The sequence below is a fragment of the Sinohyriopsis cumingii genome, chromosome 4, assembly GCF_028554795.1.
Source record: "Sinohyriopsis cumingii isolate HCF-2022 chromosome 4, ASM2855479v2, whole genome shotgun sequence".
In the NCBI taxonomy this organism is placed as follows: domain Eukaryota; kingdom Metazoa; phylum Mollusca; class Bivalvia; order Unionida; family Unionidae; genus Sinohyriopsis; species Sinohyriopsis cumingii.
This window is the reverse complement of record NC_142964.1, coordinates 123,834,773-123,856,574: the sequence shown is the minus strand read 5'-3', so window position 1 is coordinate 123,856,574 and position 21,802 is coordinate 123,834,773. Positions and strand designations below refer to the sequence as shown.

General features: G+C 34.7%; 1 protein-coding gene across 4 annotated transcripts in view; it reads left to right on the top strand.

The window, feature by feature from the left end:
- LOC149802036 (serine/threonine-protein kinase atr-like) overlaps positions 1-21,802 on the top strand; it is a 305,327-nt gene that overhangs the window by 153,370 nt on the left and 130,155 nt on the right. For all 4 annotated transcript variants that reach the window (XM_089956441.1, XM_089956438.1, XM_089956439.1 and 1 more), the window contains 6 exons: positions 2,967-3,081; positions 4,857-4,925; positions 12,578-12,666; positions 13,110-13,245; positions 14,673-14,815; positions 15,333-15,450. In XM_089956441.1, coding sequence (XP_089812567.1) covers positions 2,967-3,081; positions 4,857-4,925; positions 12,578-12,666; positions 13,110-13,245; positions 14,673-14,815; positions 15,333-15,450 — 670 coding nt within the window. The remainder of the gene's footprint in view (positions 1-2,966; positions 3,082-4,856; positions 4,926-12,577; positions 12,667-13,109; positions 13,246-14,672; positions 14,816-15,332; positions 15,451-21,802) is intronic.

Below are 21,802 nucleotides of genomic sequence, written 5' to 3'. Positions count from 1 at the left end.
GAAGATTTCAGTAGATGAGCTCTTATGTAGAATTTTATTTATTCATTTTATTTCTTGTATTATCAAAATTTATGGAATAATGAATATGGAGCTTGTTTTAAAACAATAGTTTGATTTAGTGAACAAAGTGTTAGACTTCATTACTCAAGAGTCCACAATAATGATAAATAGTGACTATCATAGTTTTGATTAAAAATAACTAACAGTACCAACAGTGTTGTAATTAGTGAACTTAGAAAAACGTGTTTTATTTTCACAGTTGGATGCTCGTTTTGCAATTGACAGTTCTCTGTAATCATGGTGCACACTTTACACCTGTTCTATTTTCAAAGTTGGGTGTTTGTTGTGCAGTTTGCCACTCTATAATCATGATGCACAGTTGATGCATGTTTGCGTTGTGGCACACCTGATTGAGACTACACAAACTGTGTGATCAGTGTTTAACTTATGGAAAGTCAAGCTCACTCTCCACAAAAAAATATGACCAAAGTTTCTGAATTGTCAGTCTGCTAGTTGCCATGTTACTTGGATGTTATGCTGTTTTGAATTGATTCACTTTCGTAGTTTAAAAAGTTTGTGGAAATGGAAATGTAAACCACATAATCTGAGGGTCATGGTTTTGGGTCCAATGGTGGGTAACATTACAACAACACCTCCGTGGGTTCTTGGGATTTAATCAGATGTGGTGATGCAGAAAAAGAATCACGAGAAGACCTAGAAGATGTACATTTAAATACATAAACAATTAAAAGTAAACCAATCTTTTACACACAAACAACTCACAAAATAACAAAATATAAGACCATCACAATGTAATTACTAAAAACTTACCAGTGCTGTGTAGTATTCTGATGTATCAATAGTTATTTTCTTTGATACCACTTACAAAGTACTGAATAACTTATTGCACCGAGAAATGTTGAAGTTGACTTCTGGAGAGTCGTTGGAGGAGTGAACAATGGAACAGTGAACACTTGTTAACAGAAATCCTTGGGCGCATGTTAGACATGTGTAATGCAAACAACTCGCGTACTACTCACTCACCATACGTACAACAAAACAACATGTATATCGACATTGGACATCGCTGTACCAAATACTTAACACTACAATAGTAAGCACATGCAAACAATAACATAAACATTGGTAATTCGTGCAGTAAATTCTTGAACCAGATGATACATTGATATTGTAACATGGTCATGGTTGAACTGTTTCTGTTTGGTGACTTTATGGAAAGACAGACAAAGCCAATACTTAGATGGGAACAGCAACACCAAATCCAAGCTGGCATTATTAATTCTGGTTTAAATGTTGGGTTTTGTTTAATATTTCAAGTGTGGTTAAATGTCAGATAGAAGATGGGGAAGAATAAGAATGTCAGAAACGCTGTTTTGAGACTGAATGTCTACGGACTGTAGTGTTAAATATTTGTGTGCATGCAAATTGTTGTATGCAGTCAAAGTAGAGACAGAGAAAGATAAATCTATAAATGTTTACAACTGGGAACTCAGAAAAAGAAAAAAAAATTACCAGTGACTTTACTTAAATAGTTACCAATCTTATAAGTTCTTAAATAATTCTAGTGAAGTTGTCGAGTTATCTAAGATAACCATGTAGTTTGGGAAAGACAGGTAGACAGACTGTCAAAAAGACAGGCAGAGAAAAAGTAAAGCAAGCAATATGAAAAATAAATAACCTTAATATTGTGATTAAAATTATGTCAAAAAGAGGGAATAATGTAATTACTCAGATTTTGTAAGTAAATACAGATATTTAACTAATTAAAGGTCCCCAAATGGATGAAACTGAAATTTCATTGCAACTATAATGGTACTCAGGTTTACCTTCCTTGGTAGGGAGATGATGATAGCATTAAATCTAAATTTATTGTAAGGGTCTTTACTATTGGCAAAATTGTGAACAGCAACTGCTAATAATTTGGATGACAGAATGGCAAAGCAGCTGACAGATTCTTTGACTGGTGATATTGATTTTTTTTAAAGACACTGTTGGAGAGTGACATCCCTCATACGGAACAAACTGCAGATAAAAGTATTATTGTGCCAGTTGTGTGCATTTCACTTAAACCTGACTCAGGCATAGCTCTGGAAGGTTGAACCTCAACTAAAGTGCATACCATGCCTGTGTATACTTACTGGAACACATTCATCTTCAGCATAACCCTTCCAGCCTTTGAGCCAGAAGTATTTTGATGAAGAAATTGTAGGATGATGTACTACCTAGAAAATTATATACTGGTGCTATCCCACATTGAAAGTGCCTTTGCTGGGTCCAAAGCATGTTTAGCTAGAGCTTGATATTTGCGCAAACACGGGGGTATTTTCAAAGAATTTTTGTGAATGTTTGGAAACACTTTAAATTCTAAGGATCCATATTGCTGGTACATTAGTCTATACACATAATTTATGGGGAGATAAAAGTTCTTAAAAATGTTGTAGTTTAAAAAGGTTGTCCAATCATGGCATGGTAAGCAGCTGCAAAAACACAGTGAAATGTGCTGAATCGGAAATCGCAAAATCCAATTAAATCTAAACAAACTCGTCATTCTCCACCCGTTAACTTGTTAACAATTGTCATGTGGGGTGATTGTATATTGAATCTTTACTCAAAGAGTATGTCCTTGAATGTTTTTGGTTGAAATTACTCAAATGAAATTTACCAGAGAAGTCATTTGCAGATGTTTAATGTTCTGCTTGCATTGTTCTAATTCATGCTAGCATCAGAGGTGGTCTGAAAATGTAACTCCAAAACAACTTCACAAACATGTGCCCTTCTCATTAAAGAATACCAAAGAACATAGTTTGCATTCAAGAACAGTCATGCTGAAAGACACTCAGGAAGACTTTTTCTTTTCCAAATCAGTGTGTATTCCTGATAATGTTTTGGGTCCATGCTGTATTTGATTTAGATATATATCACTCCATTATCTCTGTCGATTTCAGTCAAACAGATTTCAGCACCCGACTGGTTCACTCAATAAAGGGAATCACACATGAAACTCTGGATGTCAGGCTGCATGCACTGTCCAAGCTGAAGAAACTGCTCAGAGAAGAAAGGGTAAGGGTAGTGATGTACATAAATAACATTGCTGCCATGTTTTTCCTGTATTTGACCCATTATTTTTTACCTCAGTATGGATGTATGTTCTTGTTAAAAATCAATTAAATTAAAAATTTCATTGTAAATTTCTGTTTAGAATGGGCATCCGGTTCCATTCTGATAGTTAATGCATAATACGTATATAGGGATATTGAGTTCTAAAATATGATTGGTTCATTCAAAATTGAGGCAACCATGCCAGTCTTTAACCACCATATTGGATTGTGCAAAGCAGTTGCTGCTATCATTGTATCTCATCTTTGTAATATTCAACCTCTAGTCATGTTGAAAGGAAAGCAGATGATACACAAATTTCTCCAGCAAAGAAAACAACTGGAAGGACAATCTTCCCATCAAGTTTAGATTTGTGCAACCATCTAGTAAAGGAGAAATATTTTGCAAATTGTGTAATTGTTATTCAACAATTGGGCACCCATGACAAAAAACTGCATGAAAAAGCTAATAAATATAAGCTTGCTGTTTCATCATCAGCAACACAGCCTGAACTTAATAATGTTTATAAATACCAGAGAGAACCTTGATGTAATTCAATTGGAGGTTTGTTTTACTACATTTCTTTTAGAAATTAACCTTCCTCTTTCAATTGCTGGTGTTGCTGTTGATTTATTTCACACACTTTTTCCAGACAGTAAAATCACAAAGGATTAATCATGTGCTAGAATGAAAACAGTTTAGAAAAAAATATCAGAATTCAGATTATTAATGTAAAATGGTACATTGGAATCAATAATGATTGAAAAAACAAGGTGCGGTAAAGGCTCTGTTTCTTAGTATGAGTTTGTTGCACTATTGCACCTTCTGAATGGGCTCCCAAATGGAACAGGGTGCCTGTTCAGAAGGTGCAAGAGTGCAATACATGCGTCAGTGACATTAAATACTTACAGAAGTTATTGTCCTACTTTACTGATGGTTATAAATATTGTAAATAGTTGCAGATCCATTAAAGTTTTACAAATCATTATTTGTTCCTGAAAATCAATATTTTTGCCATAAGCAGTCAGTATTTTTATACTCTGGGGTTGGCAGCTAAGAAAAAAGGAAAAGAGAATTGATTGGGAGAATAGAATTTAACAAAAAATCTTTAAAGAGTTACAGTAATTTCAGTGTACGAGAGATACAACTTTTGAGAAATTAGTTGAGTGCCATATTTTGCCAAGATAATAACCATGGAGTCATTTATTTTAATGAATATATCTGGTCTTTTCTTTTGCCCAGAAAAATAGAATCCATTTATGGATATGCCACTGTAATAAGGAGCATTAACAACTTACATATGGGTCGAGGGGCCCCGAGTGGCCGAGTGGTCTAACGTGCTCTCCGTTATGGATCACTGCCATCTCACCTCTGTCTGCGTGGGTTCGAGTCTCGGATTCAGCCAATGTGGATATGTGAGAAAGCTTGCCAGTAGCTTCTTGTGGGTCGGTGGTTCTTTCTGGGGTTTTCTCGGGTTCTTCCTCCACCATTAATACTGGCCACCATGTATAGCCTATCCTGTGCTGAAAAATGGTGTTAAACCCTACAACAACTACATATGGGTCGTGATGTTTATTAACCTAAATATTTTTGCTACATGTAATTAACTTGTTAATAAAAGAGACATAATTATGAAATAATGTCCTATTAGGATTTCTGTCAGCTGTCATGATACAGCTTTCAAGTGCAACCTGCTGATAAAACTGTTTACTAGAAGAAAAAAATCTGACTGTTTGCAGGAAGCATTTTTCCAGTCAGTGATTGGTAATGAAACTGCCGATCCTGTGGTTTCCCAGCTTGTTTCAGTCGTAAGTATATCTCTTGTTCCAGTTGTAAGTATATCTCTTGTTTCAGTTGTAAGTATTTCTCCTGTATAACTTAGCATTAGTGTTAGTTTCGTTGATCAAAAATTTCATTGAATATTGTTACATTCTACTGAAAATGTTGTTTTAAAAGAAAATTTTAAGAAGTATATGGCTCCTTTTTTAAAAGTTGAGAATTTCATAACATTGGTTCATAACAGTGCCATCCCCCCCACCTCCAGTGTGGATGACATCCATTTCTTAATTATTTTTGATGGTTCCAAACTACCTGGTATACAATAAGAGATATAGTTGTGGCAGCCATTTGGGTTATGGTCTGGTCCTTCATCTGGTATACATTGTTTGATGTGTGTCATTATATGTCATTCATTCACCATTTTCTGTCAACAGCATTTCAAAACCCACTCACCAGAATTTGATCAGATTTTGAATAAAAGCATCCAAGCATGAAGTTCTTTTAAAATAATTTTTAAAATGCTGCCAATGCAGGATCAGATATTGCTGTCATTATTAAAAATAGATAAACCTAGAAACAACTTTGTCCCAGAAATTGCTCAACAGAATTTCACCAAATTTGACCAAATTCGACATTAAATATCAAGGCATGATTTATTCCTATGATGCTGATTCACTGCCATCATTAGCAATAAATAGTACAACATTTAAGCAACTTCTTCTCAGATAACACCTAACAGAATTCGACCAGATTTGATGGAAAGCATTCTTTCATAAATTTCTTTTCAATTTGCTAAATTTTATGTTGATCTGTCATTAAACATGACTACTATAACTAAATATAGAGAAACCTTTTAATGACATATGGAGATGCAACCTAAAATAAAGATAATTTAGAATTATAGGTTTGGGGTTATAAGTTTAAAAAAACCCACAATTTAGAATATAAGGTGCAGAAATTACAATAGAACAACTTATATGAATGCAAATTAGTAGATGTTTGGTATTATAGAAAATGATATCTAATTTAAACAGAAAATTAGAAAGTAGCAGTGTAACAAATATCACTCTTAAGTTGAGGGCTGTTCCATTAAAACATGCATGGGATCTGGGAACATCAGTTTTAAAAACATATATGCCAGGGTAGTTTAGTTTCAAAATGGCTTTTGTCCCTGGTTGTTTATTCATTAAAATTGCTTCTATAGGTGGTCGAAATAATTGGCTCTGCAGGGTTGCATCTTGGATGCACGATCATGTAAATTCCCCTCAAATTTAAGATTTCCCACACAATTTCAAATTCTATGTATGCAAAATCATGCAAAAATAAGAATTGTGCACATTTTTTATGAAGAATGTGTTATTTTGATATATGTTGTCTTTTAATGCAAAAATCCCAGCTGTCACTTTCAGCGGATATGTTGTCCTTGTGTAGTTGTGAAATATGTCACATTATTTCCTGTGTGTCACATGCTCAATTCTGAGTGGTTACTAAGAAAGGCCGGGAGAGCACATGTTTGAGGCAATTTGACAAAGACCTACTTCATGACCTGATGGAAATGACCTATCGATGTTTGATGCTGAGGTTAGCTTGGCGAGACAAGGTGTTAAATAGCAAAACCAGTTAACACTCTGAGACTTTTTCTTATTTTATCAGTAATACTTATAATAATAGTCAGAGTGCACATTTTTATGTCCATATATATACAGCAACAGTGAACAAACAGATCCTTGTATTAGACAATGCTAAAGATGTCAGTGATGAAACTGGGGTGACCTTCCAATGTCAATTTTTAAAAAAAATTCAAACTGGAAAAAAAATCGGCCTGACTGAAAACAAATGAAATAAATCAGATGCTTTGTAATTGGTGTGTAAAAACTGTCAAAGAAAATTCCTTCATACTTGGAATTGCTCATTTCAGGACATCAGCCCCTGGCAGACACGTTGAATTCAGCTCACAAACGGGCGATTCAGGATTTGAAACGAAGTGAAAATCTTAAAACTTCATGCATGATATTGATCAAGTGACACACAGTAAATATGTTACACTGTTTTTAAGATATAAGAATGGATAGAGGAGTGACATGATTTGCAGTGCATGGTTTGATAATGTAATGGTAAGTTTGTAGAGAAAATACTGTTCTTTATAAAACAAGATTGTGTTTTCAGTGTTATACTGTAATATACTGAACACAATATGCATTTAGTGTTATGCTGTAATATACAGAGCACATTTTCTGCCATGAGCCTGTTACTATGATCTAGGTATATGTCCTTGTAGTTGTGATCTGCAAGATAGCAAATATTGATGTAGATACAAGGGTTAGAGTCAACACTGCTTGTGTTATTTAGATACAAGGGTTAGGGTCAACACTGCTTGTGTTATTTAGATACAAGGGTTAGGGTCAACACTGCTTGTGTTATTTAGATACAAGGGTTAGAGGCAACATTGCTTGTGTTATTTAGATACAAGGATTAGGGTCAACACTGCTTGTGTTATTTAGATACAAGGGTTAGGGTCAACACTGCTTGTGTTATTTCGATACAAGGGTTAGAGTCAACACTGCTTGTGTTATTTAGATACAAGGGTTAGAGTTGACGCAGTTTGTGTTAGCTTTGTTTCAGATGGAGTTTTCATTAACAATATATTGAATTTTTAGTTTGTTGGTTAACTTTACTGGGTCTCAAATTACACAAGGTCATGCATATTCTTGACAAACTTGAATTTCTTGAGTGAAGTTTGGACAATTTATTATTTTTAACCTGTTAATGATTTGGGACACAACATTTTAACAATGATGTACGAAATCATTTTGGAAATATATTTTGAAATAAAGATGTTAAATTGAATGCTATTTTTAAGTATTATGTAGACCCCTTTGCAACTGTAAATAATAAGGCATGCAGAGCCATGCATAATTTCATAGAAATATTGCATATAATGTATATCAGTATATGGTGACCTTGTCTGTCACATTTTTCATCTCCTACAAACTGGATTATTGAGTGGTCATAGAATAGCATTTACAGCAGAGGAGTGACTGTACATGCTATTAGCATTTAAGATGTGCTAAATGTTTTGGAAAAAAGAGATGGTATAAAGAAGAATGTAGACATTGTAGCAATTCTGTATGCATGTCATGGTTTTGCAATGCACACCTAGGTATGTTAAATACTTTTTCTCTGCAGCCCTAACAACTTCAGTCCATTCAAGTTGTGTGCTCCCCTTTCCTCGATCACTTAGGAACAGTGTTCAGATTTGAACAACTTAATTTTGATTCGATGTGGTGGCTTGCTGCTGCATCCAATAAAATTCCCAGACCTGAAGCACACAGATATCTGCTCGATATGCCAAGGGGTAGATAAGGTTATCGGAATCTTGGCTAGTGAAGATGGTATCGTCATACTTAACAAAGCCTAATGTTGCAACAAAACACGCTGACCAGAAATATTAATTCTGACAGCCAGATTTAAGTTTGTATTTTATATTGGAACACTTTGGCTAACTACAGTCTGGCAATGGGCCCAGGCCTTGTACACTATGACTAACATACTCTATAGTCTGGCAATGGGCACATCCCTTTTACACTATGACTAACATACTGTATAGTCTGGCAATGGGCCCAGGCTTTGTACACTAGGACTAATATACTCTATAGTCTGGCAATGGGCCCAGGCCTTGTACACTATGACTAACATACTCTATAGTCTGGCAGTGGGCCCAGCCCTTTTACACTATGACTAACATACTCTGTAGTCTGGCAATGGGCCCAGGCCGTGTACACCCTGAATAACATACTCTATAGTCTGGCTATTGGCCCAGCCCTTGTACACTATGACTAACATACTCTATAGTCTGGCAATGGGCCCAGCCTTTGTACACTATGACTAACATACTCTATAGTCTGGCAATGGGCACAGCCCTTGTACACTATGACTAACACAAACATAATGACCCAATTAGTGCTGGTCTGATAGAGATAGTTCTACAGAAATCAAATTTAGAACTATAATCTTGAATATAATGTTTACCAAAGTAACACAAGTGCAGTTTATCAACTTTAATTACACACACAGACACACACACACATATATATATTCACAAATAAAATTACCTTTTTGCAGCCAGCATGTTCTCTTTTCAATAATTCTCTAAATTTTCTTATTAGTCACCCAATAACCTATAATTACAACTATAACAATGAAATATCTGGGATATAATTTGCGCGTACATAAATTTTTATAAAATGCTATGGCTCATCAATTTCTAGGTCAATATTAAATGTAAAGTTTTACAAAGACAACGGTTTGTCTGTTTTATTTGTTTGTCTTGTCTGTGTTTTGTATCTGCCTTTGAAAAAGACTCATTAAGAGTCAAAAGGCCTTAGGCTAGCTAGATACAAGTTTTGCACTGTTCGTAGTCAGTTTATTACATTTATCTTAATCAATCCCTGACAGACGAGATCCCTTGCTGGATCCAGTGCACTTTAAAGGACTATTATATGCCATATGATTTGTATTCTTTATATATATATATATATATATATATATATATATATATATATATATACATATACACACACACACACACACACACATCAGGATTTCCATGATTTTCTGATATAACAAGTGTGCCATATGTTTTGTTGTTGTTGTTGTTGTTGTATGGTTTAACGCCATTTTTCAGCACAAGATAGGCTATACATGGCGGCCAGTATAATTGGTGGAGGAAGAACCCTGGAAAACCCCGGGAAGAACCACCGACCCACGAGAAGCTACTGGCAGGCTTTCTCACGTACCCACGTTAGCCGAGCCTGAGACTCGAACTCACGCAGACAGAGGTGAGATGGCAGTGATCTGTAACGGTGAGCGCATTAGACCACTCGGCCACTTGGGGCCCTGCCATATGTTTTGTATTCTTTATATATGTATAAATATATATATCTATATGTATATGTATATATATATATATATATATATATATATATATATATATATATATATATATGTATGTACACACACACATCAGGATTTCCATGATTTTCTGATATAACAAGTGTCCTTGTGTGTTAATGTGATAATAATCAGATGCCCACTCTCCTATGCGAAGATCTGACAGCAACTGCTTAGTGTGTTCTGGTGAGCTTTTATTTTTCCAATGGAGATTAAGCTTAAAAAGCTATGAAAGTGAATCAAAACATTTGGCAGATTGATGCTCTTTAGCCATAATGCTCAGTCTCCCAAATGCAAAGATATAAGACATCATCTGAGCGGCTGATAAATTTAGTGACTGGTAATACCTTAGGTCAACAGAACATGACCCCTAAGCTGTTGCTGTCAGATCTTCATGTAGGACAGTGGAGATCTGATTTTATTCAGGTTACTTCATGTACATGTTCTTGTAAAATTGGAGAAGTTATTAGCTTTAAACTTTGTAAACATTATAGTTCACAGAAAGCACAGTGCACAAGACAGTTGGATAAAAAAAAAAATTTTGTTGAGATATTCAAACAGTAAAGACTTTATTACAATCTTGGATAAAGTGGTTTTTTTATATAAAAAGTAGAAGTTTAATTTCCATGGCCAATTTCAAAAGGCCTTTTTTTATAATGTTTCTTAGTTATCAGGTTTAAATGGTTATGAGTTTGATTTGTGTGGTCCATCAGAGGAAATTAGCTCAATTATACTATTTTTATCACCTGACATGCTGATGCCAGGTAAACGAGGGCAGTCATTTAAATAACAAAGGCACAATAATAACACCTTATTCATAACATTAATTTAGAATTGCATTTTGCTGATTCAGTACAATTAAAGCATAAATAGAAATGTTTTTGTTTTGTACTTTATATCCAATAATTTATACATTTACCAATGTGTTGAATAATTGAGTAGAGCTCATACAGGCAGATCTGATTTTGTTCATGAAATTCTGCATGTCATTCAGAAACATGTGAAAAAACAAATTTCAGGTTAATAAAAAAACAAAAACATTACTATTAACATTTTTGATCCATCCAAAGAAATTAAGTAAAAGACTAAATTACTTGCTAAGTAATTGAACAGAGATATTTTCAGCACAAAAGTGATTTTTATTATTCACCAGCTAGTAGATGTATGTTTACAGACACACACTTGCACACATATCCCCGAAATAAAATCTATGGGTGGATGGTTTTGTTTTCAATAAATTCTGTTGGTGGGTTTAGAAAAGCCTTATTAACATCTTTGGGTGACTACCCAATTTCAAAACAGCTTTCCCCCGATCCCATATATGCTTTAATGGAACAGCCCTGACAGTATTTTCATAATATGATTATAAGACTTGTTTGTAAAATACAGCGGTATGGGAATTTATTAAATAATGCAGTGTAGCTTTAGGTTTAAGAAATAGTCCCTTATGCTCATCATTAAATAAAAATATCAAATTTCTTTATACATTTAAGAAAGGGACTGCTTTAAGAATACATTTCTTGTAAAAACTGTCCAAGTGTATTCATTTAGTTGTAAAGAATTTTTACTTAAAACACTGGATATAACATCGAGTCATATGACTAATTTTTACTTAAAACACTAACCACTCTGGTGGCCTAGTGGTCAGAGTGTCCGCCTTGATTGCGAGAGGTCATGTTTTCGATCCCCAGGCCAAGTCATACCAAAGACTTACAAAAATGGTACTAAAAGCTGCCTCATTTGGCACTCAGCGTTAAGAAGTTAGTGTTGGGACTGGTCAGCCTGGTGTCAGGATAATGTGACTGGGTGTGACATCATGCTACATGTCTGCGGGATGATGCCCCAGTGCTAGACATTACTATAAACTGCCACAGTGCAGACATTATAGCAATATGACTGCAAAATTGTGTTAGTTAAAAAGGCCAAATCACACACACACATTCTTAAAACACTGGATATAACATTGAGTCATATGACTAATTTTTACTTAAAACACTGGATATAACATTGAGTCATGTGACTTGTCATAATTTGATGTACTTCTCTATCATTATCCACACCCTTACAACAAAAGAGGGTCACTGTGGCCTACATTACATATTTTACTGGCTTAGGTTAAGTTTTAGCATTTGACTCATCACCAAATAAGTTTTTTTGTACCCTTTATGCATACCATTATATCTAGAATCATAAATTTTGGTGAGGGGACGGATGTTAATGAATACTACAGCCGGATTACAAAAGTAGGTCACTGACCAATATTTTACACTTCACTGACTTTTGTGTCTTAATTTTATTCCTAATTAAAGCTTTAGTTTTCTGCTAGAATCATCAAACTTTTGTTATTGTAATCTCTGTTAGTACCTCCTTATAAAAGCAAAACAAGGTCACTGTGCCCTGTATTTCACTTTTCTTATGCTTAAGCTTAGGTAAAGTGATGGGATGCATCTTGATGAGTACTACTGATTTCAAAAGTAGGTCATTCAGTCCCTTTATTTTACATTTCAATGACTTGGCTTTAATTATTTTGCTCTTTCTCAGGTAATGTTCATGATGGTGTTGTGAAATTAATGGTGATATACTGGTTATGTACGGCCAATTAAATGTTAAGGTTTAAAAATGTAAAGTATAAAAGCAACCAAAGAATTAAAGGCTGTATGGTTTGAGGTCAAGATCACTTTAGTCTGAAATTACTTTTTGCATGATAATGTTTACAATGGCACTGTTGTAGCTGCTGAAGGGTTGCAGGGAACAGGATCCTAGGGTCCAGAGTCTGTACTCCGAATGTCTAGGGGAACTAGGAGCAGTGGATCCGGGCAGGTAAGATCTGTTGCAACTGTAATTTTGCAGTGATTTTATTGTTATTGTTGAATACCCAATTCAGAACTTTTTCCAAAATTAAACTCATAATGTGTTCCTAACTGAGAAGTTTCTCGCTGGCTATGAAACATTGTTTTAGGAAATAATTTTAGGGCTAAAGCACTTTACTACAAGCAATAGATTGGAAGAGAAGAAGCACTTTACTACTTTAAAGCATCAATCGGACCAGCAAATCTAGATTTCTGGTTTCAGAAACTTCTCATTCATACATTGTAAACAGTAAAACATATGATTGTCTGATTTTGATAGAACTCGTTTAATGAGTTAGATGTTTGACGTAGATGATGACCTTGCTCCATGCACTGATATCTAAGTTTAAACAAAATGTTCGACAGATCTGTTGGTCTTGAAGAGATTTCTTTCAGAAATTGTTTCTTCTATAGGCTTGAGCTATCGGCCAATAACCCAAAAGAGGAGATGGCAAGGTTCCACAGTTCTATAGGGGAGGATAACTTTATTGTGGGGCTGATTAATGAGCTTGTCAAGGCCTACCTGGCCACCACAGAACCTAGAATACAGGTCAGTTATTGAAAATATACTTACCGTATTTACCGTATATGTTGGGACACTATTTGTTGGGACACCATAAATTAATTTCAAAAGTAATTTTTTCGTGCACTGTTTGAATTTTTTGTGTGCACTGTATGTTCTGGGACACATCGTTTACTTCGAGTCGTAAGTTGTGGGACACCTTTTAAATCATTTGAAAATTACATGTCAGAAAATGCACTGCAACTGAAATTTTATTTTAAAAATTATAAAACTCTGTACTTGAGATAAAACTCTTTAATCCACTGCTGCAGCATCTCATCAACACAACCTTTCACCTGCACACGTACGATCCATTCTTTCGGTACATAAATATTTTTTTATCTTTCTCATACCATGAAAAATTGTCACCAGAAGCGGAAACTGCAAGGACAAAAGTCAGAGTGTTTCAAATTTGCACTAGACTTGCTAATTCTCACACTTCTGACTTATCGTCAGTCCGTCCAGGAATGTGATCAAAGCACACTAGAGTTTCATCCATGTTAATGATCATATTGTCGGCGAAATGATCTGTTTCTCTTCTGGCCTTCACGAATTCATCACGTGATTTTATTTTCTCCAAATCTTCTGGGTGATGCTGGATCATTGATGTTCACACACAAAGCACTATATTGTGTCACATTAAAAACTGTTCCATTGTTTCACTTTATTTTCAGAATGTCTGTGAATACCGGTGAAAAGGAACCAAAGTTAGATTCCATATCTTGGCCATCTTTGAATATTCGAAAATAAAAATAAAAAATCGGCACACTTAAAAGAATCCATAGTTGGCTTTTGAGGTCAGCTTGCTTTGCAATAAGATAACCTTTGTATTGATATCCTTTAAAAAAATTCTGGCTCTAGAGTCCAAAGTCAGCTTCCGAGGTCAGTTTGCTTTGTAATAAAAATAAACTTTGTCTTTGATGTTCTGCTTGGATTTTTGTTCATGATTTTACAATACGAATGGATGAAATTTTACCTATCAGATTTTTTGCGATTTCTTTTTGAGCCTAGATCTGCTATAATTTAATGTGTACATTTATATTTATTTTATGGTTCATCATGTCCGTCTATTGTTGTGTCAGTGTGTCAATACATCTTTCTGTTGGTTCCTCATGCAACCATCTATAGCAGTTGATGGAGAGTGATTTGGTATGTACAAGGTTAGGTAGATGACAACAAGGTTCTTGGTTCCTTGATGCATTACCCAGGGAAGGGAGTCAGTGGGATTTGAGGAGCACATTTTTATGTAACATGGACTTATCCTTGAAGCCAGAACTCAGTCTATACCGTTGGAAGGAGTGTGGTCATGTATTGTATGATGTTTCTTGAAGTTGAGTCTCAAGAATAAAAATTTGGTAAGTGTAACCTAATTTTCATGGTTTTGTGTGTTAGACTTATTATTCCTCTTTCTTCAGGACTGCTCAGCGTATGCTTTGCAAGAACTGCTTCAAGTTTACCAGGTCAGTGAGCCTAATGAAGCTGAGCCCACTGGCAGCAAATTATGGAAACGTTTCTCCGAGCAAACCCAGGAGATTCTTATACCCCTGACCAACTCCAAGTAAGTACATGCAATCTTGTCAAGGATTCATCTTCTTGCATGTGATTACTTGTTGGATTATGGTTCAAACCTTCTCTATATGGTTATTACTACCCTGGAATATGCTGAAAAAATTCAGCATTCTCTATTTTGATAAGTTTTAAATATTGGAAAATTCCACTGATGTCAAGGAAAAATGATTAAATTCTATATTTCTGGCAGTTGTCAAGGTAATGCTGAACAGCTGTATGCAGACTGTTATCCTGAATGACAGATTTGTGCTTTTATGCAAACTTAATTACCATTTCACAAGCTGATAATTTCTATTTTCAAACAAACAACTTCTTGTGTAACATAGAATTCCTTCATCCAGAGCTTTGGGTTACTTTTCACAAATCAAGGCCATTAAAGATTAAAATGGAAAAAAATTACTTTCTTTTGGGAATGTTGTGGACAAAGCATAATGGAAAAAGCAACTTTGAAAGAACATGAAAATGCCATTTTGCTGTTGACTTCTAGTATAACTTGTATATTTTAGATACATGCTTAGAGAGAAGTCTGACTGGACCAGTCTACAACGACCCATCTATTGCAGTAAAAAGGGGAATAACTACAAGGACTGGGTCAGTACATGGACTGGCTACCTGTCTTCCAAGGTATTCACAATCCTAGAAACAGACAAGCTTTTGTTATTCTGAAATAATTCATGCATAGTCTGAAACCAGGTCATTGTAATTATTATTCCATTACTTTTGAAAATGTGAGAGGTTATTAATTGAATTTGGAGGCATTACCGTAAAAAGTCCTTGAATTTACAGTTAGCGTTATCCTTGAAAAGTCCTTGAATATGTTGTAAAATGTTTTGAAATGTTGTGAGGGAATTCAGACAATTAAATCTGAATGAACTATACTATATTTTAAGTTAGGAAATATTTTTATGCATTGTCCAAAAATAATTTTTTTATTAAAAAATGGAATAAAATTTGGCAGCTCAAATGACACACAACAACACTGCTTCTTAATATATTAACATATAGAAACAGTTAAATTTCTGTTAGTGAAAATACTCTTTTCAAAACTTGGAAGTTCTTGAAAATGCCATGAAGAGTCCAGAAAGTGAACTCTTAAGGCTGTATGAATCATGGTCACACACATGCAAGCACACATGCATCATCCATCACATTTGAACCCCTGAACTCTAGTTGGTGTAGATTGTTTTATGACATCCTTAGGGTTGGAGCTACAGGGTATGGGTGATTTTACAAAAATTGCAAATGACTGAAGTTGTATATTTTACATTTCTGAGATTTGGTGTATATGATCAGTAGCTAAAGTTTCAACTCATATGAGACTCGGACCCCCCCCAAGGTGTGGCTGGAAGTTTTTCTCTGCCTTCAGTGGACTTATCATCAGAATTATGCATTCAGCTCATATTTACCTGTAGTTCACCCCCATCCACCAGGTACTTTTCGCCTGGGTTATAACATGGAAAGTGTTGAGGTTGCATCCATAAAACAATACATATATACTTATTGGGCATGGAAAGACAAATATATACACTTAACTGATGTTGATCCCAGGGTCTGTCCCTACCCCCATGGACTTGGGATTCATTGCTTAAAAACTATAGATATCTGTTCCCTCTAGGAACTGTTGGTAGAGCATTGTACTTGTAATCTAAACATCATTTCACTACCCAGCAAGGCCACCACAGGTTGGCTCCTTCTGTGTCATTAGAAAAGGTGCTTTGCTCCCATTTCCTCTGCATGATCTGGCCTATAATGTGTTAAAAATGACATTAAATCAGTCCTTACACTTAGGGATCAACCCAGGAGGCTGCTGTTTTGCAGTGGTTATTAGAATGTGAAAGCCTTTTGGGGGGATCAATTTTACAAACACAGAATTCCATTGCTGCTGAGTACCCTTGTGGTTTCAGGAGAGGATGATGAGTCACGTGATTGGTCAATGTTTTAATAGGTTTGATTCATGTGATTGGTCAGTGTTTTAATAGGTTTGAGTCACATGATTGGTCAATGTTTTAATAGGTTTGAGTCTATGTTGGATTTTATTCTGTGATTTTTTTAAAAACCCATGTTTTCTTTAGAAATAATAATTTTTTTTGAACATGTGTTGCTTTTCCCATACTTTAATTAGCTAATTCATGTTTGGATGAATTAATGTCATCTGCTGTCATTCTTTGTGACCCAAGTGTGAGGTTTTATAATTCTTTAGCAGAAAGCCATATTTTCATGGGGAACCATTAAAAACCCAAATATAACTGACACCATTCACACTCTGTCAAAGAGGAGAACTGCAGAGTCTAATTTAGCAAGTAAAAATCAGATTGGCGCCATTTTTATTTAGGATCAACTAGAAATCAGAAGAATTCAGTAGCATACATGATACATGCCTGCTCCTGTAGCACATCACAGGTTGCACATACATTGTAACTTTGGTGGCAACAAGGGAAAGGTGTTTAATGGATGCTCCAGCACAATTTTTAAGAAATGTTGAAAACTCCTTAAAAGTGCATCGCAGTGACCCAGTTTTGGTGTGTGATAAAATTTCATCCCTTGATACGTCCACTCATCAGATTTGTTTTTGGGGTTTCATTTGGTGTACAAGAGAAGATTTACAGTTCATGCAGGAAGGATGGATAGATAGAACTGAATTGTAAATACTACCAGATTTTAAAAGTAGAAGCATAATATCAAGTTGAAATTCAACCATTCAGGCAAGAAATTTTTATATGGTACGGATTGTAGAAGTCAGTATGGCTTTTGGTAATGAGATATTTTACTGTATTAAGGCAGTGAATGTCGGGAAAACCCCGGGAATTTTCCGCCATCACTTGATGCCCGAAACGGTCATGTATTTAAGTTGCCACAAAACTGATCATGAGTTAAATTTATCGAGTTCTAACCAGAATATTGGGAGGGTGCAGTATGGATCATTTGGTTGCTTGCAATAAACATATATGCTGAGTCAATCCAAATGCCCAGTTGATTATATTCGTCTAGTAGACTTTTATTTTCAAAGTCAGCACTATAGCTGTATCTTTCCTTACATGGAAGTTATGAAAACCAGTCTAGCATTACAAGAGACCAACATGGTGGTTTCAAAGCGTTGCTACTTACTGGATGGCCTAGCAAACTTTAAACATTGTTAGATCGAGTGATACACCAATGAAATCATTATGAAAACTACTTATTTTGTCAGAAATTGTGAGTATTAAAGTCGTTATGTCTTTAATCTGCTGAAAAATCAAAACTACATTGATGAAATGTGACCAGGTACTCGCGATTTGCATTGCTAGTCACATGAGTACACCTATCTAACAACCCACATTATCAAATGTTGAAGAGAAAAAAAGATATAAAAATTATTAAATGAAAGTCGTATACTGGTTGTAATTAAAATATAAAAACGAAAGAACACAAAAATCTCCATATTTATTTATTCTGAGAACAACTTCTGGAGTTTTGTTGTATCACATGACTACCATGTTGACATGTGCTCTCTGCTTGATAAATCAGACTGTACAACAACATTATAAAGGAGTTTGTTGTTGATATCACGTGACTGTTGGACATCCAATGTCATTTGAGGTTTGTGAAGTCATGTGACTAATAATGTAAATGGCGAGTATTGGGTCAGGTTTCATCTATGCCATAGTTTCGTCTTGTCTGTCAGCGGATTAACAACATAATGGTTATAATACTTGCCATTTCTGAGAATGTAAATAATTTTCCTATTGATTTCATGCAGGTATAAGTTGATATAAAATAAGTTTAAATTTTCTAGACCCGCTGGTAAGCGACTACCATATGTTGCTACCGCACGGTGGCGGCAAATTCCAAATTTTCGATATGCAGTTGCAATGACCTCAGGACCCAACCTAAATGTCCAAATATGAAAAATTGTGTGGGAATATCGGAGCAAATTCGGATTAGAAAACATACTGCTATTTGTTTTAAGCCAAATTTGTAGTCCAAATTGTTGAATCTCAGAGCTGAAATGAGAAATTGTCATCCCTTGTATTATATATTAAAAAGGATACAAGCCCCTGTATCAATACAGGTTTGGGGACTAGTTTAACGAATTACAAGAAGACAAGTTGATTTTACAGAAAATTCAGTCCTTGTTTATACAATAGTATATAATTTTGAAGGTCTTTTGTCAAAATTTAAATCAACCCTTTTGAAAATGTTTTTTAAATGATGGATTTTTAACCAGATCGTCTGAAGTAGATTAGGTTGTTTGTAAAATCGTGTTTGAGATTTTATTGGGACTGATAAATTCAGGGTTAAACTCTTTTCATTACAAGACAAGATTCTAATTATTTGTGTTTATTTACTTTTTTATATACTTTAATAGGAACTGTTTACTTTCTATAAGATGCATATATATATATATATATATATATATATATATATATATATATATATATATATATATATATATTGTTAAAGGTTTGAAAGGAAACAAAACATAATTTATGTTCATTATGTTATTCCCACCTAGCAACATAATGCAGCAAAATAAAGTTAGAATTTTTATTCTGTACATTGAAATGATTTTACTTGCAAATTTATAGGAATATAATCTAACTTGTTTCGTGTGATACATTTTGTGGTTTTATACATGATCATCTTTTCTGACTTAGATGTTTTTGGAGAGTCTTGAAAGAGAAACATCTTTGCATTTAGAAAATCCATGTTTTATAATCTAACATGTTCTTTAATTCCATTCAGTAATGGTCATATGTGCACCTTGAAAAAAGTAATTTCATCCTGGAAAAACCCTGGAAATGTATCTTTAGAAAAGCATGGGAACCATGTACTGTACATGCAAGTTTATCTCCAAGTAAAACCATTTTCTCCCCTCAAAATGTTCCATCATTAAACTAACTTGTAATGAAATGAGACTTACCTGTAAGCTGAAATGTGAACCTGAGTATGTGAGGGATTACAGGAGATGACTCAAAGTCAAATAATTGGTCAGCCTTCAGAGACCCAGACATTGGCACCACTTCACCAGAATACCACACACAAAATACTTAAACAATAAAAAAGAAACCCAAAGGTGGATATACAAGGGAGGGACTGTAATCCCTCAGATACTCATGTGCAGTGGAATCATCATCAAATTTAACTTATATTCCATTGTTATTTATTTACAGTTGGGACAGTCAAGAAAAACTAATGTGCAAGTCAAGTATAAGCACTTGTAAAATTGGAATCACTGATAAACGGTGTCAACAATCAATGGTTCTTGATAATATTTCCTAAGAACACATCTTTTTGCCAACCTACAGATTTTAAAGTAGTATTAATTTCAAGGCAACAACAACATAGCAAGATAGCAATTGAGAAAAATTAGAAATATCAGCTCCTACTGCCTCTTTAACAGATTTTATCCACTTTAAAATTGTTCACAAGCTTGTGTGGTGCTTGGACACTAATAAATAGTGATATTTCATTCAAACAAATTTCTCTAGTTCTATGCAAGTATTCTTGTAATGTAAGCAAAACACAAGAGCTGGGATCCTTGAGGTATGAGCTATTACATCTTGTCTAAGCTGTTCCCCAATGCAAATTTTTCTAAAAGAATCAGATTTCCACATTTCTATTATCTACAAGAGTTCTCCTATCTCTGCCATGTCAGAATGGCTAAAAGCTTGATGAAGTAGCAATTTATTTCCAAGACAATAACATTACTGAGAAAAAAAGTGTTTCAAATAATGCAAACAACTGTCATATTCCATGTTGTGGAATATCATTGCAACAAAGAGCAGGAATGAAAAAAACCTTTAAAAAAATCTATGAACTAATGGATCAGTACCAAAAGGAGTCACATGTGGCCAGTGATGAACATGCAAAACTATCTGTGTTGAGAGCGCTATGTATGAGTCCAAATTATAAAGTGCCATCAAAAAATCTTATAAACTACTGCTAAAGTCATATCTATATAAACTACTGCTAAAGTCATATTGATATGTTTTTTTCCCAGTAGATTTCTTATAATCTCTTGTTGGTCCTAAATTAAATGAAATTGATGCTAATCTTGATATTCAGTATGGCTGCCATGATACCCAGCTGGAAAATCTTATTATTCCTCCTGAATAGATATTAATATTTTCATTGGGTTCTCACCGTATTACCTCTAAAGATGTCCGGTTGGTCCTAAATGAGATGGTACTGATCTTATGTCCAGAATGTTATTGCTCAAGAATATCACTCAGCACTAAAGAAGAAGAAAAATTGGTCTTACCTTGGATTCCTGGAAAATCGTTTTGTCCAGAAGAGTATTGGTCAGGACACTCGTTACAAGTTGTCCATTTGTCCATCACACTCTTGTCCATTTAATATCTCCAGCGTGGTCTAAGATATTTTCATGAAACTTGGAATGCATTTGTATCATGACAAGAATTTATGCACCACATAAATGTCAGCTTTGTCTGATTAGTATTTTTAGAGTTATCTCACCATATGGAGTCAACATTTGTGTGGAGTGAGAAGTAGTCACATTCCTGGCATTAGTGTCATTGGCATCATCACTATTTATAGATTTGATTATATTATTTTTCAGTAATGCTTTGGTCATAAATCAAATATGGAGGCCGTGGTTGCCATTTTTTATATTGTATTTACACTTCATATCTTGTATGTTTATATGTACTATACAACCTAACCAAATGTAGGTCACATTTACATTTTCATGTTTCAGTCATCATGCACATCTTTTATTTTCAGGTCAGTTTCATTTACTGTTGCATGATAAATCATCATTTAACCTCAAACTGATTTTATTATACTAAAGAAAAATGAAATTACATGAGTGATAGAAATGGCAGAATCAGTCATTTTGGTCTGAATGGTATAACACCACGTTGAAATACTAGTAGTTTGAACACTTTCAGCCACTTTGGGCATGGGATGTAGAATAGGCACAGGTTGTAGAATGGGTATGGGGATGTATAATGGGCATGGGATGTAGAATAGGCAC